General features: G+C 42.5%; 1 protein-coding gene across 1 annotated transcript; it reads right to left on the bottom strand.

Moving 5' to 3' along the window:
• Positions 1-1839: 1839 nt before the first annotated feature.
• FAM111B (FAM111 trypsin like peptidase B) lies at positions 1840-24158 on the bottom strand. Its single transcript, XM_069470630.1, has 6 exons — positions 24041-24158; positions 20146-20228; positions 10892-12999; positions 9883-9990; positions 7416-7648; positions 1840-2237 (listed from the first exon to the last, which is right to left on the bottom strand). The coding sequence occupies exons 1-6, from the start codon at positions 24156-24158 to the stop codon at positions 1840-1842; spliced, it is 3048 nt and encodes a 1015-aa protein (XP_069326731.1).
• Between the last annotated feature and the right edge of the window lie 3157 nt (positions 24159-27315).

Here is a 27315-nt window from a genome sequence, read left to right as displayed (position 1 = left end):
TCCCTTTTGGAATTTCTGTCTTTCTCAATCTCTCTTTCCTGCCTTCTCTCTACCCCAGTTCCTCCCTCCCTCCTTCCTTTCTTCCCTCTTCTCTCCTAGCTCTCTCTCTCTTTCAGGCTTTCCTGAGTCAAGGATCAATGCTGACCCTAAGCCTTATCCAAGCCCAGCACCACCTCATCCAAGCTCACCACCTAGCTCCCACAAGCACATGAAGCAGCCACTGAAATAAAACTCATGCCTTCGTGGCCCTTCAGATGGGCAGTGCTGGCAGGCCCTGGCCTCAGGACCCGAGCTCTTTCCCCTTCCAGCCCAGGAAGGCTCCAGCACAGCACCCACCTTGCCTGGCACCAGAGCACCAAGGTACTCACCAATGGGGATGTGTGCCTTGCCCACCGCCACCACTCAGGCTCAAATTCAGTGCCCAGTGCAGGTCTGGCTCTTACTGGAGGAAGCGAAGGACTCCACAGCTCTGCAGGAAACACAGCTGGTCTGGCCAGGGAGAACATGCCCATGTTAGCCAGGATCCGGATTGAGCAGGAAAGGGGGGAAGTGGGGCTAAGGGTTTGTTTTGCTTTTGGGACCTGTGGTCTGGCAGGCCAGTTGCTTACCTTCTTTCATTTTATTATGCGCCAGGCCTTTCCTCCTGCCTGAACATTCCACCCCCCTCTCCCCACTGCCATCTCTCACTTCTTTGCCTCTTTGGACAGCAGAGGATGCCAGGAGACTGGCTGTTCCCGGCCTCAGGTAGCTCCAGAGCACAAGTAGGTGACACTGTTTATTCAGACAGCCCCACCAGTCTGAAACAAAACCTTCTGAACTTCTTGGTCCCCGGGGCCAACTTGAGAAAACTGACTTCCGGGTGACTGTTCTCTTTCCTATGAACTTTTTCTCTTGCACGAGTACATCAAAAAATGACAAGGACAGAGACAAATTGTACTGCTGCTAGTAATAAGGAAGATTTTCACCAAGCATAAAAGCTTTTAAAAATCTGATCAGATAATCAAAACGATTCCTAGAAAGTTTCTTTACTCCTAGGGACAAAATAAACTGAGCACTTGGGCAGCTCGACAAAAAGAAAGTGGAGTTCGACCTAAGGCAAGCTCTACTTTCCCCACCTTTGAGCTCAGAGGGCCCCTGAAGAGAAGGCTGCAGGGACCTCAGTGGGACACACTGATTCTGACTTGAGGGTCTTCTTGCTGGGGCCTCCTAGAATGTCAAATGTTGGCTCCCCCAAATACCATTAAAACAACCTGTTAATAAGACAAAGCTAAGTTTGTTGCTCACTGAGGTAATGGAAAACAATAACATTTCCTTTTACACTGGCTCTCTCTTTCTTTTTTAACCTTTTCGGGGACAACACTCAGTCCCCTTTTCAAGAGCAACAGCAACTGGTGTACAGGTTTGTTCCACTCTCTCCCCAGCAGTCTGACGTTTCTCTGCATCCTGCTGCTGCCAATGCATCCCGCCAAAACTCCAGGTCACCCCAGAACACAAGGGGTAACTCACCTACAGGACAGTCCCTCCCAAACCAAGCCATCACTTGCCTGATACTTGCCTCTGGGGAACCTTTCCCTCCAGCCACTGGAATCCTTGCACTTTGGAGACCAAACCAGCCTGCGGAACGGTGATTCTGGCCAATGGACAGAGAGATCCTGGGTTCTCTTTTCCCCTAAGACACCAACTCGCCTGTTGCACAAGCGGATTGTCCGCGGTCTGGCCACCAAGTGGAGCAGGGCGGGAAAGGCCGAGCCAGGGCAGCGCGCACCCTCCCTTCCTAGGAGCTCCTCCTTTTCCCTTCCCTCACTACCCCGCTGCCCACTGAGCGAACGCCAGCTTCTGTTAACGGGGTTCCCCTAGTCCTGCGCATCTACAGTAAAAGGTCCCTGTAGCGCCCAGGCTGGGGCTGAGCTCGACGGGAGACGGCGCGGGAATTCCAAAGGCCGGCGTGCGACCAGCAGGGAGGACGGAGGCGGGGCCCCCGCGGCAGCCCGTGACCCGCGCGCGGGAACCAGCCGGGTAGGTCGTGGGCGGGAACGCAGTTTCCGCCTGGAGAGCTTTGCTGGGGGGAGGCGCGCAGGCGCCTGGCTGGGGCCTGCAGCGTGTCATTGCTCCAGTGCACAGGAGGCGCTGAGTGGGGATGAGGGGGCTTGGCGATTTGGGCACTTCCCAGGGAACAGCATCCCCAGCAGGAGGAATAGGCCCCCTCCCCCCCACTATGACAGTCAGGAAGAAGCCACCTATGCAGGCAGAGTGAACGCCCTTATAATTCGATTTCTCCAGACGTGCATTAATATGTGCAGACGTTTACAATCCTGATGAAGGTGATAGGGACGCCAGTACTATGCATCTCAAAGCTCATGTTCAAAGAAGATAGGAAAAGGCTTACAAGGTGGGCTGCTCTTTAAGGACTTACATTCTGAGCACATGTGCAAGTATTCAATGCTGTGTTGGAGGAGATCATGGTCACAAAGGTGACAACTTTTATGAAATTTATATGATGTATATAAGGTGATAGGGTGGCAAAATGTGTTGGTAACTACAACACATGTGGGAATTTTGAGGAACTCTCCTTAACATACATACAATACACCCAGAGTAGCTAAAATGACTGCTTCATCTTCTGTGGGTTCCCTGGTTCCCTGGAGTTTGGACAGAGTAACCTTTAAAAAAAGGTATGAATGCTGAGACTTTACCTATGAGAATCACTTTTGGAATCTGCCCTCTTCTGTATTCAGGAGGGATAATCTCAGCTAGTATCTGAATTCCAAACAAGAGCAGCAATAGGTCTCTTACTCTGCAGGCAACTATAGAACATTATTGTGGACAATCTTTTGTCACTTTAAACTTGAGCGAAGTTAACAGCTTTTGCAGGCACTTGGCTGCAAGTACCCATGACAGGATGTGGTTAGTCAGAATTCATAGATTCAACTGCGTGTGGTGAGATAGTCAAAATTCATAAATTATGGTAGCTCTGTGGGGCAAGAGGGAAAGAGTGTCTGAAATCCCCACCAAAAAATGCAGAGTTTACTGACAACGTCAGAACCTATGGTTTAATTCAAGATACATTTACTTAATGTTTACCATGCACAAGACATTGTGCTTGGAACTATGGGGCTAGAATTTTATCAAGACACAGTCCCTGCTGCGAATGGAGGTGTAATGTGTAACACACTCAGATTGAAATAAACCTTGCTTAAGCTGAAAAAAAGGCAACAACAACCAAGAAAACCCCAAACTGTATAAAAGCTTCACCACTCACTGTCATTCCTGGAATCTTTAGAGGTTTCTATACCCCTGAGAGTAGCATGCAGTGATTACCACAGAATCAGAATTTGGCTGATTCTTTTTTCAGTGTGGATTCTGGAGCTGTAATCATCTCAATGACAGTAAGAGATGATGAGGAATCCCGGGGTTGAAATTGCCCAACCAACTGAGGACACTGTTTTGGAGAGCTATCCTGGGGACTGCAGACACCGATCAGCAGCCTGCCATGGGAGCTGACTTGTTAGTACTTGGTGTGCTTTTGAGATGTTGCCTGGAAATTAAGAAAAGAATCTCAAAAACCTATGAAGAAGAGCGACATTTTCCTGTTTGGAACAAGCACTGGTGTGTTGAAGCCACTGCCTGTAAAGGTACTAGGGAGTAAGACCTGTGATGATAGAACAAAACGAGTGGTTAATCCACTGAGAATGTGTTTGTGCAGATATGAGGCATTTTCTATGGCTTTTCCATTTCTCTTTCTCTCTCTTTTCCTTCCTTCCTTCTTTCTTTTCTCTTTGCCTCTTTTACATTTCAGTGTATAAGCAAATAGTGAGGTAATCGACAGTAGGCCTAATAACACTTTCTAAAACATGGATGTTAAGAATTCAACATACTGATAAAATTTGTTTCCAAGCTACAGGGTTTTAGTTTTAGTTTTTGTTTTTGAGAAAAGCTCTCTCTGTTGCCCGGGCTAGAGTGCAGTGGTGTCATCATAGCTCACTGCACCCTCAAACTCCTGGTTTCCAAAGATCCTCCCTCTTAGGCCTCCCAAAGCTTTGGGATTACAGGCATGAGTCACTGAGCCTGACCCAATCCACAAAATTAAGATTTCTTAGAAATCTTATTGAAATGATTTTGATAGATGGAAATATTAATGCACAAAAATAAAAAGTTATTATTACCAAGGATATAAAATGTGTTCCTACAACTAAATCTACTATGTAGCAAGATATCTATTACCTGTGCAACTAAATCTACCATATACAGCAAGATATCTATTACATTCTTTCTGAAATCTTTATGTCATTTTGTATTATTTTAATCATATTTATTTTAAAAACATTTCTGGTTTGACAGATTGTATGCTGGCTTATTGGAGAAAAAGTATAAAATAACAACTAATTCTCAAATCTTATATTTAAGCAATGAAATATATTTTGGCTTTAGGTTTTAGGAAAATAACTGTTTTTTTAGATCAAAGATTACCATCATATTTTTTTCTTCAGTTTTCTACATCTTTGCCATTTTCTTAATTTACATTACTAACTAAAGTTCCCTATTTGAAAAAAAGGTGTAAGTTTGACATTTATTTTTCTGTAGCAACCTTTGGCTCTTGTTTTTTCTTTAAATTTCAGGCAAAATGAAGTCTTAATTTCAAATTACAAAATATAGCTTGTAAGATCTAAACTAAATAAAATTCACACTCTCAAGACTACAAACAGGTTTCAAAAAGCTACATCAATCATTAAACTTATTTATTAAGTCTAACAGTGTCTTCTTTTAGAGACCAGAGTTTTTATAATTACAATGAAGCTGCTATTCTCTAAACATAGCCTGAGTTCCTTGCCACTGTTTTATTTAGCACGTTATTTCTTAATTCTTAGAATAGGTCTACAGGGGACAAATCTTTTCCAGCATAGCTCCAAATGTTTTTTTTTAATCTACATTTAATCATTTAATTTGTTATCAGTAAGTAGCTTTTTTTTCTTTTTGAAAACTCTTTCCTTGATGGGAAGAAATTACTTACTACATGCAGGATCAAAGATAAAGATAACAGCATTGGATGAATTTTCTTCCACACCCATATCACACATTTTTATTTCTTGCCTCTTGCTTTTATGTAGTTGCACCGTTAAAACAGAATGGACTTAACACGGTATCATTCTTACATATAATTCCTGAGTTTGTTATTCTGCTACAGCAATGAATTCTGTCATTATACTCAAAGCTTATACTCTTATCTGATTTATTGGAAAATATCTAAAAATAATGCTATTTTGGCTTTTGATAGCTTTGTAGGCCATAAACATTAATTTTAATCAATCCCTCATTTTTATGACTAATTTTATTATGGGAAACACATCAACAATAATACACATGGGTATAATTATTCTGTGATAACTGGTCTGTTTGGAGAATATTTATTACTACTCTTAAATATGATACCCTGGCTAAAAAAGTCATAATTTGGTAATGTACCTATAAGAAATTATATATAATAGCATATGTAAAAGTGTAACCTCATCCACATTCTTTAACAAGGCCTTCTTATAGGAAAAGATTATACCATGCATGAAGATGCCCTGTTTTCTATTATTACTCCAGAGTTTATTTTAAAAGCCATAACTGCTTTGTAAACAAATAAATATTAAATACACAAAAAATACAGGTTCATCATACTCTACACAAAATTTCTTTCTTTGTTTAACTTATTCTTAATTATTGAAAGTACTGGAAATAAATACTTGTATCATAAAGCAAGATGTGTGATCAGGTTAAAAGTGCCACTGTTATTGGTATATAGATTTCCCTAATGACTGCTTTTATAGTACTTAAAAGGTGGGAGATGGTGATGTGGGATTCCTCAGCAAAGCCCAACTTGTCCATTTGACTGCTTTTGCTAACCTGGCTAAGACTTATGTCTGCCCAGGGAACGAGCAGGCAGTGTGTGCAGGGAAATGACATCTGGGGCAGAATTGCTTGGAGTTGCTCTCTGAGCTTGGCATTTACATGTGCCCGTTTCATTTAGTAGTCTCAACAACCCTGTGAGGAGGTCACATTGGCTTCTCCATTTCACCAAAGAGTTTAGCAAACAATTGCCACGAAACATTCTTATGAGGATTTGTACTCCCATCTAAAACTAGAAGCCAAACTGCCTCTCATATTTAACTGCCAAAAGGCACAGTGGCTCACCTCTTCTTACTTTCTTTCATCCCCCCATTCACTCAATCATTAATCAATGCATAAATCTGCAGTGACAACTTACAAGACCCAGTGCCACATTCTATAAAGGGTAAAATGTTAAGAGTTCTGTTCTCAAATAGGAAAGATAGAAAAGGCACACAAATAAAATCATTTCCCACACCGTGTCATTCATTTAAAACACATGTTAATTCCTACTCTGTGGCAGGTATTGTGCTGGACATTGGGGATACAGAGGTGAGTGAATATGGTTCTCACATTCATGGACCCAGGGCAGTTTAATGTAATATTGTATCTAAGAATAGTGCTTGTGCAGGACACACCTTATAGCCCATCGGATGTATGAAAATGCACACACAGTCTACATTAAGTATACTTGTTTTCTGTTTTTGAAAGTTCTTGAAGAAGTGGAAGAAGGAGAAGCTGAGTGTGGGAAATTGTTCTTTAATCTTCACTCTTCCCTGTATACACACCCTTTACCGGGTCCCTTTGAAGTTCCTGCCCATGCTGTCAATGTCAGACTTGGCCTTGTGACTTGCTTTGGACAGTGGAATGTGTTAACAGATAGAACCAACACTGTGCTGAGCAGGACCCTGAAAACCATCGGGTCTTTCTGTTTGCTTCTCTGGGTTCCGTCATGGCTGTGAAAAGAACATGCCACTACTAGCACTACCTCATTAGGTGGCACAAGGCTTAATGAGGTCCTCTGTGTGATGATCCACGAAATGTACCTGTCGCAAATGCTCCATAAATGGTAGGTAGCCTTTGTCATTGTTACTACTCTTATTAGTATCATGTTGCTCTGTTTTGGTGTATACTTCTCTAAAGACTCTGGGGGATTTCTAGGTTTTGGATAAATATTGCCAAATTTCTCTCCCAGCAGCAGGAAGAGATGATGTTCATTTCAACTTAAGATCAAAAGTGTTGGGAGATCAAGATTCCTAAGAATCAGATCACAGAGACTCCAGCTCCGCCCAAGACCAGGAAGGCAAAGAACCTAAGGGGCTTCTGCTAAGGTTCTGAAGGGCGCTGCCCGCCCTAGCCCAACTCCATAGGCTCCAAGGAGGAGGCAGCTGGCAGGCTGGGGCCCATCTCATTCCAGAAGGGCAAAACCCACCGCCCCCGCTTAGTTGCAGCCTGAGGCCCAAGCGCCCAGAAGGCGGGGACAAGCAGGGTGGAGCTGTCTGGAGTGGCCTCCGCCCTGCCTCGCACAGCAGGACTCAGAAACCTACCCCGCTCTTCTCCAGGCCCCGCCGGCCGACCTGTCCCTCGTTGAACCTCCCGGGGCGCCTGCGATGCTTCTGGACTCCCAGCCTCCCCCCCCGGAATGAGACCAGCGTGGTCAGCCCCCTTGCAGGGCAGACCCCGGGCCGCCAGTAAACGCCCTGTGAACCTGACCCAGCACCATCTCTCCACGACGAATGGAGTGCCACGCGCGGCCAGCAGATGGCGCCAGAGGATAAGCCTGTGGGAACGGCATGGGGAGGGCGGAGCCGGGGGAGGGATCGACACACCTTCTGCCCAATGGTAGCGCGAAATGGAGATGGTTTATCCAATCCTCAGATCTCTGGGGCGGAGCTTGAGCTCTTTTAGAAACTGCTTTCCCCTTGCTCAGTGTTGGGGAGAAGGGAGTGATTCACAGAGGTGTAAAGTTGGGGAGGTGGAGGTTTATTCACCTCCATGTGCTCCTCTGAGATCCAGCTGTTGGTCTCAAGAAGCTAGAACTGAGGTTGGCTGAGCCTGACGGGGTGGCCTCACCTTTCTGGGCTAACAAGGTCTCAAATGGTCTTTCTCTCCCTCACTCATGTTATCCCGGATTATTGGGAAAATGTAGAGGGATTCCTGGGGCAGGGCTAAGGAGTCTGCTTTTGTTAATTTAGCTGCCAAGTACGAGGGCTGTCCTGAAAGCATCCCACAATGTAATATGAAAAATAGCATTAATATTAACAATGGCTGGATACTTTCCGGACAGCCACGTATTTCTGGCTTTGAAAAGGAGACAGCAGACTGGACCCTAAATATATTTGTTTAAGTTATATATTTTTTCTTGTAGACCAATATATTACATAATAGGAAGTTTATTTCCTATCTCTCAGTTTTCTCCCTAGCCTTTTTATACCAGAAAGAAGAGCAAAAGCACCCTGCAATTGGCTTAGTCATTGCAGCAATTAGTTTACTTAATTAAAGCCCAGCAATTAACTGACTTACCTACTGGCCTCCTCCCTTGCTGGTCATTGAAGTAGTTGAATCACATGACTGGACTGACCAGAATCATTAGCCAGAGGTCATTTTGAGTGGCTGTCTTTGAGTTCTGTTTTAACTGTATAAGAGACCCCCATAAAAAGCAACAACAAAACAGGCAAACAAGAACGCCCAGAAAGTAATGTATTCTGTTCAAAGAGGATGGATCCTCATGTCATGTTGCCAGCAAGGCAGGGGCTAGCCTCTGATTTCCGCTCCTTGGCTGCCTTGATGAAGCTGGATGCAGCCCGTCAGGATCATGCAGCAGAGACAGAAAGGAAGGGCTGGAGGAGACCCACCCCTGGGGCCTCACCTTTAGCTGGTGTGTGTGGTTCCAATCAAGTATGGGATAGGTGACACTCATCTTCCGTTGATCTGTGTCTCAGACCTATAAACCTGAAGTAGTTTTTATTCAGTCTTTTTTGGGGAAGTTTTATGTGTGTGTCAGACATAATGTTAAGCAGTGAAGATACCAAGATTAATGTAAGATTGTCCTCACCATCAAGTTACAATCTAGTAGGTAAGAAGGATAAATGAAAAGACTTATATGTCCTCTAAGACAGGAATGAACAGGATGCAGAGGTAGCACAGAGAAGGCTCCAGGGATGCTGGCACAGAGGTGGTGACATTTGAGATAGAGATCCCAAATTCGGATGTGTTCACTGTTGAATAACCCTAGGGTCTAGGCGTCTGATTCTACAACACCCCAGTGATAAATCATACCTAAAGTTTAGGTGGAGAATTAATCTTACTCTGAGCACTTGGAACCACCATGTGTCTGGACCATCTGGTGGGACCTGTCTTTGGTTCAGAGGGATAGAGGCAGATATCTTTCAGGATCAGGGCCAAGAGGGGCAGGCTTTATTTGCATACTATTTATAAAAATGTTTGAGCATCTGATTTACCCAACATTAGAAGCTTCCATGAATAATCTGCAGCAGAGATTGATTTGCAGCAGTGGGATCAGGTGATTAGAAATCTTTAATGCATATGGTCAGGAGGAATACTGGGCTCCAGCATTTGACAAGAGGAACTATGGTTGTATGATAAAGTGTAAAGATATAATTTTGCTTAAAGTTATACCTCAACTTTGGTTCAGCAGTTGTTCCTTTTAGTTTCAATAAGTCTGAACACAGGAAATGTCAATCTACATGGTCTGGTAGAGAAAGAAAGGAATCTAATGCTGAGAGTAGGACCTCAATGCCCTATTACCTGGGTAGTAAGACAGAAGGTCCGTCTCTTCAATAAGCACTATGGGCCCTTGATGTGCTTATCGGTAAATAATTACAGTATGGATCTAGAATTTCTCAATGAATATTTTCTCTGAGCCAGATTTATGGTTTGTGCACAACTAAGGTACTATTACATATTTGGACAGTCCAACCAGTTGCTAGTGGACAAAGGAGGGTACATCAGTCAGGGCCAAGTGCAGGTAAGAGATTTAATGCAAGGGATTACCTGCTGGAAATCTTTAGGATGATAAGAGCCGTGGGATTCAGGAAGCCAACACTGGAATCATTGAGTTCAAGAACACACCCTCTTGGCTGTAATCCAGGAATCAGGAAGCTGAATTAAGAAATTTAGCACCACAAATTTACCACAAATGCCTCCCCACACCATCAGAGTGAAAGAGTAGATGTTGCAACAGTGCTTCTGGCTGCTACTGGTACTGCTGCAGCTACTTCTGGATACCCATGAAGCTGATGGCTAAACACTGACACTGAATGTGGCCAACACTACCATCCCTAGACATACTTTTCCATGACCTAGTTTGCCAAAAGATGACACAGCAGAAAAATGCCTCCATTTTACTTCCACCTTCCAAATAACATCTATTTGGAGGAACCTGATTTATATTCAGAATCTTAGTGCAAATTAGTCTGCGATATTTAGCTTTTAGCTTTCCAGACTCTGAGCATGAGAGAGTGAGGATGGAGGGGGAGCAGGCCTCTCTTCATAGCTGCCAGAGAAGGGTTAACAGCTCTTGCTGTACTCGAGGAAAGAAGTGCAATTTTCTACTGTCATTTGCAATAGAGGCTGATGTCACAGGTGGCATGGAAGAGAAGAAATGAAGATTACCAACGAATTTTGGATTTCGCAGGAGCAACACATGTTATTTTCCTTAAGTTTAAAGGTGTATTTCCCCATTATCTGTTGGGCAGAGAACAAGAACCACCACGCCAGTAACAAAGATGTATCATCCCATTTAGAATGGCAAATACCAAATTCTTTGTAAGCGTATAAGTGCGCTAAGCATTTTTGTTGAGGATTGAAATTGTTTCAAATAAAAAGAAAAAACAATTGGGAGAAAAATCAGTATTTATTGGACTTCTAATATTTTTTTTTGCATATCCATGTAATTCTTTAAAAGTTTTCTAATTCAGAATTTTCATTATACTTAAAGGAAACAGCCCTCAACACTCTAAATTATTGGCCTGTTTCACTGAAGACAACATCTTTTTTTTACTAGTATTCCATGGGTTCAATCTGATGATCTTGAAGTGGTGAATCTTGTTCGTTATTTTTTTCTTCATTGCAGTTCTTATTTTCCTCTTCATTTAATGATTTGTATAAGCTCTCATTTTTCTCTTTAATATTGAAAAGAATTGAATCCATAGAGTAGCCAAATTCTACAAGGGCAGAACTCTTAACTCCACATCTATAAAACTGCCCAAAGGCATGCATAGCAACCAATTTTCCAGATGCATCAAACACTGGGGAGCCAGAGGACCCCTCAACGAAACAAGTATCATAACTAAGCATGTTCCTGTCCCAAGACTGAGATGGGAAACTTCTTTTGGTAAACATAGGGCAAACATTACCAGTGGCAGCATGGGGTTCTACCATCTCCCCATCATGATGGTGCTGAAACCTTTCTAAGCGTTCACTTAGAGAAACCACAGCACAGCGATCCATTTGCTTGACCTGGCCTTCTGGATGACCAACTATATAAACCACACCAATAGATGGTTGAGGAGAAATCTGTCTAAATAGGCCTGGAGGAAATGCATTTCCATTTTCCTTTAGTTTAAAAATGGCATAATCTAGAGTTTCATCGGACACTTCAAGCCACGGCTCGATGGAAAACCAGTCGTCACTAGTGGGACAGAACTCTTTGTAAGTGAAGGTTACCTTTGCACATTTACTAATTGTATCTGGCCATGAACGTGGATCTGTGCCTTCACCCACTATAAGCTTTAAAACATGTCGACAGGTGAAAATATAACCGTGATTGAAGACAAAGCAAGTAGCATTGCCCGTTTTGCCATTATTGTCCCATTTCATGAACCCAACTGACTTACTATGACAGTTGAGTTTTTCAGAGGTTGCAACTGGAATAGAATCCATATTCACTTTTCCAAAGTACTTTTTATATATGTTGAACTGTTGAAACCTTGGCAGCTTTGTTCTCTTCCGTTCTTCCCGGAAATACCTTCCCATCGAACATGTTTCTTCTTTAAAATTTGGATATTGATGCATTATGTCTTCATTTAGTATTTGTAGATTCTTTAAAAGATGAGTTGCTTCCTTTTGGATATGCAGATGGATAGCATATTGTCTACCCAGACGGGGCCTTCGCCTAACTTGCAAGTTTCTGCCAAAACTCTTATCGTAATAACGTCTAATCCTGGAAATTGTCCAGCGAGTTTTACCTTCAATATCATGCCCTAGACTTTGAGGTGGATGAAGTATTTCTCTGCTGTGTTCCAGGTCTTCAGTCTCTCCATCTATCTCTGGTTCATGGACCTTTTTCTTAGACTGTGTCAGACCACTGGGATTGATTTCATAACTGGCATTTGCATTCTGCTTAATTTTTGTGCCTTTCTTGCCACTTGTTTTTCTATAAATGTCCATTTCTAAGACTTTTCCAGATACTTCATCCACCATGGATCCTTTTCCATAAAGTTTCTTGTGACCTTCCATTAGTTTCCATGTCAATTCGTCTAAGTCAGACCGAAAGCGACCATCCTTGCATAAAGCTTCTGTGACAGTCTCACCCTTCAAGGCATAGATACAAAGTGTACTTCCTTTTTCGTGAAGTTTCCTGATCTTAACAAGTTTCTTTATCGTCTTGCCGACAGCAACGACATGAAAAAGAATGCATTCGATGTTTGGATTTTCACATCGACGCAGTATCTGACCATCTTCTTTCCGGTTACTCTTTCTTCGACCAAAGGTTATATTAAAATGAGAATCTCTAGGCAGGCACTTGAGAGGCATTCCTAAATTTATATACCCTTTTATTTCTTTTTCTTCATAAACAATAATGTCCTCATTTAAGTGATTCTCCATCCTTTCACTGAAATGGTCGTTCGCCCTCAGAGCTGAGAAGATGTTCTCATTGGGTTCACCATATGCTGTAAACACGCTACGGTCCCATGTTCTGGAGGTTTCACTTAAAGTAAAGGTGAAACAACATTCTTTATTGGTGTTTGAATTTGGATTGTGAATTTTAAGGGCTGTTTCACGCGTGTTGACTTCACTTTTAAGCTGAGAGGTGCTGCTACACTCTCCTATGTCAGATAAACAGTGATCAACAGGCGGGTCAGCACGTGTCTGCTTCACGACAGTATCCTTAAAAAAGAAAAGATTAAATATTTACTAAGAATCACCTTTGATAATGTTTCATGTTTTTCTAATGATAGAACTAATAGATATTCTGATAAAAATTGGATAAAATAATGGCAAATGAATAATGGAGAAATAAATCAATTACTATTCTCTCACCAGAGATAAACACTCTTTTAATACGTTTTGATTTATTTGCCTGTTATTTTATATGCAGATAGAATATTGTTCCTCAAATACTGTGCTGCATATGAGTTTATTTTTCACTCTGCAATCTGCCAGTGCTTTCATGTGTCATTGAGCCACCTTCGAAATCGCAATCTAAGGGGCTATATAACATTTCATTGTATAATTCTTTTAATCTGTTGTTTTATTGCTAGATATTTAGGTTGTTTCCAGTTTTTAATTGCTGCATATGAGACAAATATTACTATACATATAACATTTTTGTCTGTACATCTGAATATTTCTCTAGGTAATATCCCAGCAGTGGAAATATTGTGGCTAAGGATATAAACATATTTCACAATATACATATACTGCCAAACTGCTGTCCAGAAAAGTTATATCAACCCACCTTGTCTCTTCTCTCCTTTTCCCTAAGGAACCCAATGATATGGTTGATTCCTCAAAAGGATTTCCGTGTCATTATATTAAGTTTTTGCAAATTGATAGATGAAATGTCATCTAATTTGACTGTTTTTCAAATTTGCATTTATTTACTTACTAGTGAAGCTGGACTTATTTAATATGCCTTGTGGATATTTGAAACATCACCTTTCAAAAATTCCTGTTAAACGTCTATTTTGCTTTTATTCTGTACATGGTTTCAACAGACTACGGAAATATACTAAAATGATTGATAAATCACAGGATTGGATATATATATACACACACAAATAAATATAAACAGTTATAAACATAAATAATCAATTGGTAGTAGCCCAGGGAACAAGATATTGAGAATGTGATGAAAACGGAAATGAAAAACAGGGACAAAAGTGAAAAATACTACACCGTAGGAGCCCACATGACTTAGATGGGAATCATTGTGAAATCTCAAGTGTTGGATCCAGTCTGCATGAGTAGGCGGTAAGTGTGGAGAGGGTCAAATCAGGAGAAACAGCTGGGCTTGCTTCGTTTAGGAAGCAGGTGCAATGGAACTGTAGCTGGGCTGCGTGAGATTTTGGTACTCTGGCATTTCTTCATGTCTGAAATAATGTATAATTTGACTAGGCCCTGGCTTGCTTGCACATACGTGTTAACCACTTGATTCCTGCCCAGTGCCCCTTGTTCTCACAATAAACATTAACCGCTGTGTAGTTTCTTTGTCAAGTAGGATGAAAATCTATAAGTTTGTCTTGCAGAAGGAATGACCGCCCTTGAGAAACTGCAACTAGCTGCCGATGCCCAGAAATCTGGTAATTTAAGGTGTTATCTGAGAGGAAAAGCAACACAGACCTCCCTCTTCAGTTCCCTGAAACTGCCCTTCCCCTGGCCACCTAGTGCACTCCCTCTCCCTCTCCAGCCACGGAAGACTCCCTACTTCATCCTTTGTTAAGAAGGCTCTGAAGATTTGGCTCTTCCTCATCTGGCTTTGGCCAAATGAAATAAACCCTTCTCTGTCTCCAAGCACCATGTCACAGTGTTTGGCTTTGGCTGCACATTGGGTACACGAGCCTGAAATTGGGTTCCACAACAATTCTGGCAGGACCTTGTGCCTGAGACTAGATGCCCTGGCTGGGATGGGAATACAAGGCTGGGAGGGCAATGTACAGGGAGTCCCTACAGCTGCCCTACCCAGACACCCTCCCGGCTTTTCTTCCTGCCTTTGACACAACATTGGCTCAGAGTCGAAAAATGTACAGGACCTTGATCTGTTTTCAAGTTTACATTTGCCGGGGGAGTCACTGTGACACAGGCAGTCAGGATTTTCTGTCACTCCATTTACATTTCACTAAATATTAAAAAGACCCTCATTTGAGAGAGTTGAGAAAATCATTAGACTTCACCCTTTTGTCTTGTCGTTCAAAAATTAAATTTTGTTTTGTGTGCAAACATTTATATTCATTTTATGAGTGAGGGTGTTGGCTGTGAAAAACTCAAATTCAATCCCTGAATGCAGCCACTTGGGGCGTATTCTCAAATATTAGACTGCTTTCAGTTACAAACCAATGACACATAAAATGATAATTTTCTTTTATATTACGGTCTGGCCACAATACTCCCTAGATTCAAGAAAAAAATGGCCCATACGTAAATCTTTAAACTGTATTACTATTATATAACTACACCTGTTTTATAATTTTAAAAAATCAGATAAAACTCCCTATATATAGTCATTTATGTTATGACACCGAAACAAGTCCATATGGAAGAGATGCAATTTAATGATGTAAAGGGCTAAAGTAGTCAAGCCAAAGATATTAAAGTCTAAGAGATTAGACAAAAAGAAAATGAGGTTTTAATCAGTGGTCTAAATTCTCCTAGTGTGCCACCAGCACCTCTACCAGTGCCAGGGCTACCCCCTCAGTTGACACCTGCCCCACTGGACCCCAAACCCCTGCATCCTCCCCAAGCAGACCCCCTGCTGGACCGAGTTTTGCATGGAGGTCAGGGTACAGAAAGGGGATAAGCCCTCCCACTCCCCAGTAAAAGAAGTGGAGAAAGTCAACTCATGATCTCACCATCTCGTACTAGACTGGGTACCCACTTCTGCCCGAGGACTCCTCAAACAGGACAGTTACCACTTTGCCAACTTCCGGTTAAAGGGTTAAATGCCAATGGATGGCCAGCGTATATGCTAGAGATACACTCCCCATTTCCCACCTCAGACCAGTTATACTAAAAAAAAAAAAAAAAATCCCTTTTATTGAGATGACCCTAAACACATGGCTGAATTGTTTTCCTCTTTTTAACATATCATCCGATGTGGGCTGATATTCAAACATTCGATAAATATTTTACTCATGGCCCAAAACTGCCATATGATTACTGAAAAGACAAGAAAAAAAGCCTATCAACTCCACCTTAAAAATAAAAACAACCACCCTAAATCTACTGTCCTTAGGATTGAACCAAACTGAAATATGAATGACAAAGGATTGGCCTGGCTTAAACATTATAAAAAAAAATCAGAAAACAAATTTAAAAGGAGTCCCACCATTAAAAAGCTTCAGTAAAGTTCAAGAAGTTCAACAACAACCCCAGAAAGACCCCTGGGGTTATATCAGACATATGAAAAATATACCGGTGCCAATCCTGAGGCCCCCCTCAAAATCAAAAAATTGTAAATATGAGTTTTATTTGTCAAAGTGTCCCAGATGTATGTTTTTTAAAAAACCACAAAAGATAGATGGGGTCCTTAGACTGACAATCTCACATTTGGGAAAGCTTGGTGTTAAGGTTTACAACAGAGAAGACACAAAGCAACAAACAAGAGTGAAATGATAGACAGCCTACTGGCAACTGTGTTCGACTGTCAAACCAACAAAAACGGAAAAAATGACCAAAAAAAAAAAAAAAAAAGAAACCTTGTAAAAAATAAGAAAAAAACACTCCTTTAAAAAGAGATCAATACACATATTACAAAAAAGAACCACCGAGTTAAGGCAAAGGGCAGCTGGCCAGGCCCCTTCTCTGCTGGGGGGCCTTCCCTCCATGGCCCCCACCTGCCTTCTTCCCAGTCAGGGGTCCCAGAAGCCATGTGCTTTTCCCTCCATAGCTCCGGACTCCAGAGGAGGGGCTCACATGAGAAAGGAGGACCTGGCCCTGTTGGGGGTCCCCTCCCTGAGCCCCAGAATGCTCTGTGGGTGGGACATTCGGGGTTGCAGCCTTTCACCTGACCGGGAGGGGAGTGCCTGGAATTAAAATCAGAAGGCGCTGTCAGGTTGGGTAATCTGCACCCGCTGCGTGACTCCTAAGATTTCCCGTGTGGTCAGGCACATTTGGGGACATGCTGCCTGTCACGCTTTGTTAGTAAGAACAGAAAAGTCTTGAATCAGAACAACTTAGAGCCATGTGTCCTGTCAGCAAGATAGCTGGAGAAGGAGAAATGACTTAGGGACAATAAGGAGGAAGTGACTGTCCCGTTCTGATCATCTTATTTTCCTAAGAAGGCCTGGGACACAGGCCAGAGTCTGGGTGGAATCTGAGCTGAGATTCGGAGATTCTGGAGTCTCATCAGTACCTCCTTGGTCTCGGGGGCTTGAGGTGGAGCTGGGACTGGCAGCATCCACAGCACTCAGTTAGTGTGCTCCAACCCCTGGTGACACAGTGAGAGAGGCAAGTGATACCCCAGGAGATGAATGTCCCAGGGGTAAGGAGTTTTACTATGATGGGGGCCATGGCAGTGGCAGAGGTGGGGGTTGGATGACAGGGTGGGATCCCCCGGTATTAAAAGCAGAAACAGTGTGGGTATTAGTGGCCTCTGGGACAGCACAGAACTTGCCTATTTCTTGACTTTCTCTGCCTTTTTTCCGGATTATGACAGATTCAACACTTGTCCTTCCCTGAGCCCTATTCCTAGGCTAGGCCACGGTAAGGGAAAGAGAAATGGCATAAAGAAGGGGAGGAAGCAGCCCCCACCCCACCCCTCTGACCACTCTTGTCTGATGAGAAAAACCCAAGCATATTCCTGAGAGTCTTCTTCTCCCAGACTCCTCCCCCACCTCCCAGTAAAAGGGGTACCCACTGAATGAATTCATTCCAGCTCAGGAATATCCGTAAGTGCCCCCTTAGGCACAAGGTTTCATGCAGGTATGGGTGAACTACTTAGCTTGGGACAATTATATGGCAGGGAGAGGTTTTCTCAGGGTACCAGGATTGACTCATCGTCTGGGTAGTGAAGCATCTCAAATTACTGCAGCTCTGCTGTCACTATGCAGAAAGCAGCAAGAGGATAACATGAAAAGCACAGCCTGGAGACTGAACAGACACACAAGCAGGTCCTTGAGGAAATTGTGTACTGCTGTAGTGGAGCTCAGCTAAACTCTGGACTGGCCACCCATGTGACCCAGCGAATCCATTTTATTATTTTACAATTAGAGAATACTTTTACTGGCAACATAAAAACCTCTAACTGGGATAAAACCTACTGTGATCTTGTACCATACTACCTTATTAGTATAGAAAGCACTATTTGCCTACCACATTCCTATATTTTCTTTATATACCATCAAATCCAGCTATACTCTTCCCTAAATATGATTTCATGTATACATGACTATCCTCAGGTCATTGTCTTATCCTTGAACCAATTACCTGGTGAAATATTATTCATCCTTTTTGAAAAAAATAATTTTTCACATACAAAAAGACATACATGATTAGTGTACACAACTTGATGAGTTTGAAGATAAGTATACATCCATGAAGTCATCACCACAATCTATGTAGCACAATATTGGCACACGGTAAGTTCATTTTGTTTTCCTTGTTTGTAATAATACTAATATTCTGGATTTAAAAAAATAAATAAACAAAAAAATCTAAGGTAATATAAATTTACTCTGGGCATGCATACAAACTCCAAGAACATCCTTTCAGTCTAATGCTGCCAGAAACTCCCTCGTCATGCATTCTATTTGAGTACTATAATAGATCCTCAGTTAATAAAATGACTCTTGGGTAGATATGCACACTTTTGAAAGGAGAGAAAGGATAATATGTAGCTATTTGTTCACTCTGTCATGGAGCAGGACAGAGAAAAACAGATCTAGGCTTGCCTTGGATATTCTAGATACTTGAATGTTCTAGTTTTCTAAACCAGGACAAATAAAACAAGTTGAAAGGCCAGGTGTGGTAGCTTATGCTTGTCCTAGCATTTCAGGAGGCCAAGGTGGGAGGATCGCTTGAGGCCAGGAGTTTGAAACCAGCCTGAGCAAGAGCGAGACCCCTCTCCACAAAACAAAGAAAAAATATTAGCCAGGAATGGTGGTGTGGTGTCTGCTTCTAGTCCCAGCTACTCAGAAGGCTGAAGCAGGAGGATCACTGGAGCCCAGGAGTCTGAGGTTGCAGTGAGTACGATGACACCACTGCACTCTAGCCTGGGCAACAGAGCGAGTCCCTGTCTCAAATAAAGAAAAAAAAAAAAAAAAAAAAGAAAACAAGGTGAAGAATTTTAAGTTGCATTCTCAAATGCTTACCATCCTTCTTGATAAGTTAAAGGAGAATTTTAGACTCAGAAAAAAATACTATGATTTGGTATGGTACAGAGCTCGATGAATAGAAAAAGCCCTGACTACGTGTCAGTGAACATACGTCCAAGTCTTCACTTTACTCCTGCTTTAAGGGACAATTAATTTCTCTTCTCTCCTCCTCATAAACAAATTGAGGATGGCAAAATCTTCCCTGCCTGCCCAACAAGGTTACGGTAATACATAAAATTGTTTTATAAAGGGTAAAGCACTATTCAAATGTAGGTTATTATCATGATTGAATAGATTAGTCACATTTGGAATGGTGTGTATTTTCATGCTATGAAACACCTTTAATTTTGTTTTTATTTCATAGTTTAGTGTAATATATTGTATTTGATTTTTATTGTTATTCAAGAAATATCACAATAGCTTTCTATTAAAGGATTCCTTGATATGGCTGAGATTTGTATTACAACTCCTTTCCCTGCAGCCACCCCTCAAAATAGAAAGGATAAAACAGATGAGAAAGATTTTAACTTATTCAATATTCCCAACACACAATGAGGTAATTTGTTGGCAAAAAGAACTATAAAACTCAATGCCAAGGATGGCTAAGGCTAATATCAGTATACAAACAACCCCCTGTACCTGTGGGTTTCCTATCTGTAGATTTAACCAATGGCAGATCAAAAATATTTGGGAAAAAAATGGATGATTGTGTCTATACTAAGCATATATAGAACTTCTGTTTCTTGTTATACTACTAATATAGTAGTATAACAACTGTTTATGTAGCAGTTTAGCTGGTATTAGGTAGTTTAATTAATCTAGAGGTGATTTAAAGCGTACAAAAGAATGTGCATACATTATACACAAATACTAAGCCATTTTATATTAAATATAAAGGACTTTGAGCATCCACGGATTTTGGTATCCAAGGGGGGTCCTGGAACCAATCCCCCATGAACACTGAGGGACAACTGTATTCCATAAATAGAATTTACAGACATACCTGAGAAAAATAGTGGTCGATTTTCTTATTACGCTTTGCATCAAACCGGATCTCTGATCTGCGCTTCTTACTGCTCATGATGACTTGAAGATGAACAGATGGTTCAGCTGAGACACTAATTTCAAAAAGGTTCAAGTTATAGCAGTTTCTTCATAGCTATCATTAACTGTGCAGAGGAAAAGATTAACTGGAGTCTCATGTCCCACCTTTTCCCTTGAGCTCCAGCCTCACTCTCTCTGGAGATGTTAACTTAGCAAGTTGACAGTTTATTCACCAAGGATAATCACCCCAACAATAAAAGCTCCCTTTTACACAAAACTACTTGTCAGACACTATACTAAGCACTTTACAGAAGAAATTATCTCTAATTGCCAATCCCCACAGGTTCCGTGGAAAGTGGGTATATGTGCATTCTGCAGACGGGAAAAGTATAGGTCAGAGAAGGCAGGTGATCTGCCCAAGGTCAGAGCTCCATGGCAGAGCTAGATTCACATGCAAGTATTAATACCCTACGGAAGAGTTTGCAGTTGGAGAGTTCAAAAAGCTGTTCTATTTACATTGATGTTAAGTTCCGGCCTTCATTGAAGATCTAGATGGCAAAGGATGGTAAAATGACAGGGAAATGGGTGGGAAAAGAACTGGACAGGACCATCATGACGAAATAAATTTGGAATGAGACTTCAAAAAGAAATCTGGAATGTCTGCCTGAGGTTTATAGTGAGGAACCTTAGTGGCTGCATTAAGTTTTTTGTTTAGAGGGGTATTTTTCCCTCTATCTTTCCTCTGATGTCTCCTTAGGAGAGAATGAACAATTTAAATAAAGTAGTAAAATCTCCAATAGAGATAAATTACAGTGGAAGGACAAATAGCACTGGAGGCAGCAGCCGTATCTGTCTTCAGCACCTAAACATCTAAAACAATGTCTGGCACGTGGCAGGCCCTCAATATAGACACATTTACAAAGATACATTCACTGAGGGAATGGAGTGGGCATCTGCTGTACTATGCCCTGTTCTAAGTGCTTTGCATGAACTACCTCATGTAATTCTTACAACTGTATAAGATAGGTAGTATTGTCCCATTTGGATATTAGATTATTGTCTCACAAGATAAAGAACTTGAATAGAGACGTTAAAATTTTCCTTAAGGTCATGACGCTCCAGAGAGTGTACTTTTGAGGCATTTCATTATGAACATTTTCTAACATAAAAAAAATAGAAAACGGTATAATGAACCTCCACATGCCTATCACATGGTTAATTATTTGGTCATTTTTTTGCAAACTTACATCATCTTTTTATTAGACTAGATTATTTTACAATTAAAGACATCATGACGTTTTAACCCTAACTATCACTTTCCAGCTCTCAAAATTAAGGACTTTTCTTATATAATCACAATACTAACTTATTCACACCAAGATCCAAGTGAGGGACACAAGTTGCCTTTAATTATGTTTTTTAAGGCTCTTTTAGTCTAGAAAAAGAACTGATTTGTTGAAGTGAACAGAGAAGTTGTTTCTGTAGGATGTTCACCCTCCTGGGTTGCTTCTATGCAATGTTGTTTGACTGATGTTCTATCCCCTGTATTTCTTGTCAAGTGGAAGTTATCCATAGACTATGTTCATTCTCCTAACCATTAGACTATAGAACAGAAATCCTGGCTGTCTCCTTCACTGGTAATGAGCTACGAAGGAAATCCCTTACCCTCCGAGCCTTAGGTTCCTGTTTGTAAAAAGAGGCAATGATTCTAAATAAGATCATGAATATCACAGTGCTATATCAATGTCATATTTATAGACCATCTGAGTTCAAATATCAAGTCACCACATACTAGCTATATGACCTTGGGCATATTAATTAACTACTCATTGCCTCATTTTTCTCACTCTAAATAGGAGTGGTGTTAGAATCAACCTCCATTTTTGTGAAGACTGAAAAATGGAATCCATGTAGAGCCTTGAGAACAATGCTTGGCATGTAATAGGTTGCCCAGTAAATATCACACTGGTGATACTTATCAATATCAACACAGTAACCACAGGGATACTTTATAAACAGCAGAGAACCTAGGAAAACAAAAATACAAACAAAAAATATCATTGAAGAACTGGGCTATGCTGTAAAATCCTCGAAGGCAACAATTGCCCAACAATTAAGAAAGTTTGGGACTTCCCTGTGTCATTCATGATGTCTCTTCTAGTGTAGTTTGCGAGAGGATGCAGGTGCTTCAGCAGTGACTAACAGACACGGGCCAAAAAAGGAAATGAAAGTGGGCAGAAAGATACATGCATTTTGTAGGCCACTGGCTTGTAGTGGGGCAGTCACAGTGGAAAGGGGCAAGAGGTTAAGAAAACCCCCCAATATTTTTCCCCTTCCCACATTGTTTCCAGTATCCAGACTGAACCATGTTGTATTAAAATTAAAATGCCCTTAGCTATGCTATTCCAGCCTCTGTCTTATAGCTGAAAGTCAATGCTCTACTTACCTTGACTTCCTACAGTAAAGGGATAAAGCAGTACAGCCTGTCCTGAGTCCCATCTCCAGCCCACCCGGAAGCTCCCTTTTGGAATTTCTGTCTTTCTCAATCTCTCTTTCCTGCCTTCTCTCTACCCCAGTTCCTCCCTCCCTCCTTCCTTTCTTCCCTCTTCTCTCCTAGCTCTCTCTCTCTTTCAAGCTTTCCTGAGTCAAGGATCAATGCTGACCCTAAGCCTTATCCAAGCCCAGCACCACCTCATCCAAGCTCACCACCTAGCTCCCACAAGCACATGAAGCAGCCACTGAAATAAAACTCATGCCTTCGTGGCCCTTCAGATGGGCAGTGCTGGCAGGCCCTGGCCTCAGGACCCCAGCTCCTTCCCCTTCCAGCCCAGGAAGGCTCCAGCACAGCACCCACCTCGCCTGGCACCAGAGCACCAGGGTACTCACCAATGGGGATGTGTGCCTTGCCCACCGCCACCACTTGGGCTCAAATTCAGCGCCCAATGCAGGTCTGACTCTTACTGGAGGAAGCGAAGGACTCCACAGCTCTGCAGGAAACACAGCTGGTCTGGCCGGGGAGAACATGCCCATGTTAGCCAGGATCCGGATTGAGCAGGAAAGGGGGGAAGTGGGGCTAAGGGTTTGTTTTGCTTTTGGGACCTGTGGTCTGGCAGGCCAGTTGCTTACCTTCTTTCATTTTATTATGCGCCAGGCCTTTCCTCCTGCCTGAACATTCCACCCCCCTCTCCCCACTGCCATCTCTCACTTCTTTGCCTCTTTGGACAGCTGGGGATGCCAGGAGACTGGCTGTTCCGGGGCTCAGGTAGCTCCAGAGCACAAGTAGGTGACACTGTTTATTCAGACAGCCCCACCAGTCTGAAACAAAACCTTCTGAACTTCTTGGTCTCCGGGGCCACCTTGAGAAACTGACTTCTGGGTTACTGTTCTCTTCCCTATGAACTTTTTCTCTTGCACGAGTACATCAAAATTGACAAGGACAGAGACAAATTGTACTGCTGCTAGTAATAAGGAAGATTTTCACCAAGCATAAAAGCTTTTAAAAATCTGATCAGATAATCAAAACGATTCCTAGAAAGTTTCTTTACTCCTAGGGACAAAATAAACTGAGCGCTTGGGCAGCTCGACAAAAAGAAAGTGGAGTTCGACCTAAGGCAAGCTGTACTTTCCCCACTTTTGAGCTCAGAGAGCCGCTGAAGAGAAGGCTGCAGGGACCTCAGTGGGACACACTGATTCTGAGTTGAGGGTTTTCTTGCTGGGGCCTCCTAGATGTCAAATGTTGGCTCCCCCAAATACCATTAAAACAACCTGTTAATAAGACAAAGCTAAGTTTGTTGCTCACTGAGGTAATGGAAAACAATAACATTTCCTTTTACACTGGCTCTCTCTTTTTTAACCTTTTCGGGGACAACACTCAGTCCCCTTTTCAAGAGCAACAGCAACTGGTGTACAGGTTTGTTCCACTCTCTCCCCAGCAGTCTGACGTTTCTCTGCATCCTGCTGCTGCCAATGCATCCCGCCAAAACTCCAGGTCACCCCAGAACACAAGGGGTAACTCACCTACAGGACAGTCCCTCCCAAACCAAGCCATCACTTGCCTGATACTTGCCTCTGGGGAACCTTTCCCTCCAGCCACTGGAATCCTTGCACTTTGGAGACCGAACCAGCCTGCGGAACGGTGATTCTGGCCAATGGACAGAGAGATCCTGGGTTCTCTTTTCCCCTAAGACACCAAGTCGCCTGCTGCACAAGGGGGTTGTCCGCGGTCTGGCCACCAAGTGGAGCAGGGCGGGAAAGGCCGAGCCAGGGCAGCGCGCACCCTCCCTTCCTAGGAGCTCCTCCTTTTCCCTTCCCTCACTACCCCGCTGCCCACTGAGCGAACGCCAGCTTCTGTTAACGGGGTTCCCCTAGTCCTGCGCATCTACAGTAAAAGGTCCCTGTAGCGCCCAGGCTGGGCTGAGCTGGACGGGAGACGGCGCGGGAATTCCAAAGGCCGGCGTGAGACCAGCAGGGAGGACGGAGGCGGGGCCACCGCGGCAGCCCGTGACCCGCGCGCGGGAACCAGCCGGGTAGGTCGTGGGCGGGAACGCAGTTTCCGCCTGGAGAGCTTTGCTGGGGGGAGGCGCGCAGGCGCCTGGCTGGGGCCTGCAGCGTGTCATTGCTCCAGTGCACAGGAGGCGCTGAGTGGGGATGAGGGGGCTTGGCGATTTGGGCACTTCCCAGGGAACAGCATCCCCAGCAGGAGGAATAGGCCCTCTCCCCCCCCACTATGACAGTCAGGAAGAAGCCACCTATGCAAGCAGAGTGAACGCCCTTAAAATTCGATTTCTCCAGACGTGCATCAAAATGTGCAGACGTTTACAATCCTGATGAAGGTGATAGGGACGCCAGTACTATGCATCTCAAAGCTCATGTTCAAAAAAGATAGGAAAAGGCTTACAAGGTGGGCTGCTCTTTAAGGACTTACATTCTGAGCACATGTGCAAGTATTCAATGCTGTGTTGGAGGAGATCATGGTCACAAAGGTGACAACTTTTATGAAATTTATATGATGTATATAAGGTGATAGGGTGGCAAAATGTGTTGGTAACTACAATACATGTGGGAATTTTGAGGAACTCTCCTTAACGTACATACAACACACTCAGAGTAGCTAAAATTACTGCTTCATCTTCTGTGGGTTCCCTGGAGTTTGGACAGAGTAACCTTTCAAAAAAAGGTATGAATGCTGAGACTTTACCTATGAGAGTTACTTTTGGAATCTGCCCTCTTCTGTATTCAGGAAGGATAATCTCAGCTAGGATCTGAATTCCAAACAAGAGCAGCAATAGGTCTCTTACTCTGCAGGCAACTATAGAACATTATTGTGGACAATCTTTTGTCACTTGAAACTTGAGTGAAGTTAACAGCTTTTGCAGGCACTTGGCTGCAAGTACCCATGACAGGATGTGGTTAGTCAGAATTCATAGATTCAACTGCATGTGGTGAGATAATCAAAATTCATAAATTATGGTAGCTCTGTGGGGCAAGAGGGAAAGAGTGTCTGAAATCCCCACCAAAAAATGCAGAGTTTACTGACAACGTCAGAACCTATGGTTTAATTCAAGATACATTTACATAACGTTTACCATGCACAAGACATTGTGCTTGGAACTATGGGGCTAGAATTTTATCAAGACACAGTCCCTGCTGCGAACGGAGGTGTAATGTGTAACACACTCAGATTGAAATAAACCTTGCTTAAGCTGAAAAAAAGGCAACAACAACCAAGAAAACCCCAAACTGTATAAAAGCTTCACCACTCACTCTCATTCCTGGAATCTTTAGAGGTTTCTATACCCCTGAGAGTAGCATGCAGTGATTACCACAGAATCAGAATTTGGCTGATTCTTTTTTCAGTGTGGATTCTGGAGCTGTAATCATCTCAATGACAGTAATAGATGATGAGGAATCCCAGGGTTGAAATTGCCCAACCAACTGAGGACACTGTTTTGGAGAGCTATCGTGGCTGGGGACTACAGACACTGATCAGCAGCCTGCCATGGGAGCTGACTTGTTAGTACTTGGTATGCTTTTGAGATGTTGCCTGGAAATTAAGAAAAGAATCTCAAAAACCTATGAAGAAGAGCGACATTTTCCTGTTTGGAACAAGCACTGGTGTGTTGAAGCCACTGCCTGTAAAGGTACTAGGGAGTAAGACCTGTGATGAAAGAACAAGACAAGTGGTTAATCGACTGAGAACGTGTTTGTGCAGATGTGAGGCATTTTCTATGGCTTTTTCATTTTTGTTTCTCTCCCTTTTCCTTCCTTCCTTCTTTCTTTTCTTTTTGCCTCTTTTACATTTCAGTATATAAGCAAATAGTGATGTAATCGACAGTAGGCCTAACAACACTTTCTAAAACATGGATGTTAAGAATTCAACATACTGATAAAATTTGTTTCCAAGCTACAGGGTTTTTTTTTTGTTTGTTTGTTTGTTTTTTTGAGTAGAGCTCTCTCTGTTGCCCCGGCTAGAGTGCAGTGGTGTCATCATAGCTCATTGCACCCTCAAATTCCTGGTTTCCAATGATCCTCCCTATTAGGCCTCCCAAAGCTTTGGGATTACAGGCATGAGTCACTGAGCCTGACCCAATCCACAAAATTAAGATTTATTAGAAAGCTTATTCAAATGATTTTGATGATAGCAGCAAAGGAAATAAAGTACTAGAAATATATTTAACTAAGGAAGTAAAAGACCTCTACAGGGAGAACTATGAAACACTGAGGAAGGAAATCGCAGAGTACGTAAACAGGTGGAGTACGTAAACAGGTGGAAAACTATACCATGCTCGTGTATCGGAAGAATCAACATTGTTAAAATGTGTACACTACCCAAAGTGATCTACAGATTCAATGCAATCCCTATTAAATTACCAACATCATTTTTCACAGATATAGGAAAAATAATTTTACGGTTTGTATGGAACCAGAGAAGAGACCGTTTAGCAAAAGCAATTTTAGGCGATAAGAACAAATTGAGAGCTATTAATGTACCAGTTTTCAAACTATACTAAAAGGCTGTGGTTATTACAACAGCTCGTATTGGCACAAGAACAGGAACACAGACCAGTGGAACAGAACTGAGAATCCAGATATAAAACCATCCTCATCTAGCCATCTAATCTTTGACAAA

Source organism: Eulemur rufifrons, chromosome 6 (assembly GCF_041146395.1).
Source record: "Eulemur rufifrons isolate Redbay chromosome 6, OSU_ERuf_1, whole genome shotgun sequence".
In the NCBI taxonomy this organism is placed as follows: Eukaryota; Metazoa; Chordata; class Mammalia; order Primates; family Lemuridae; genus Eulemur; species Eulemur rufifrons.
This window is presented reverse-complemented; position numbering and strand designations above follow the sequence as displayed.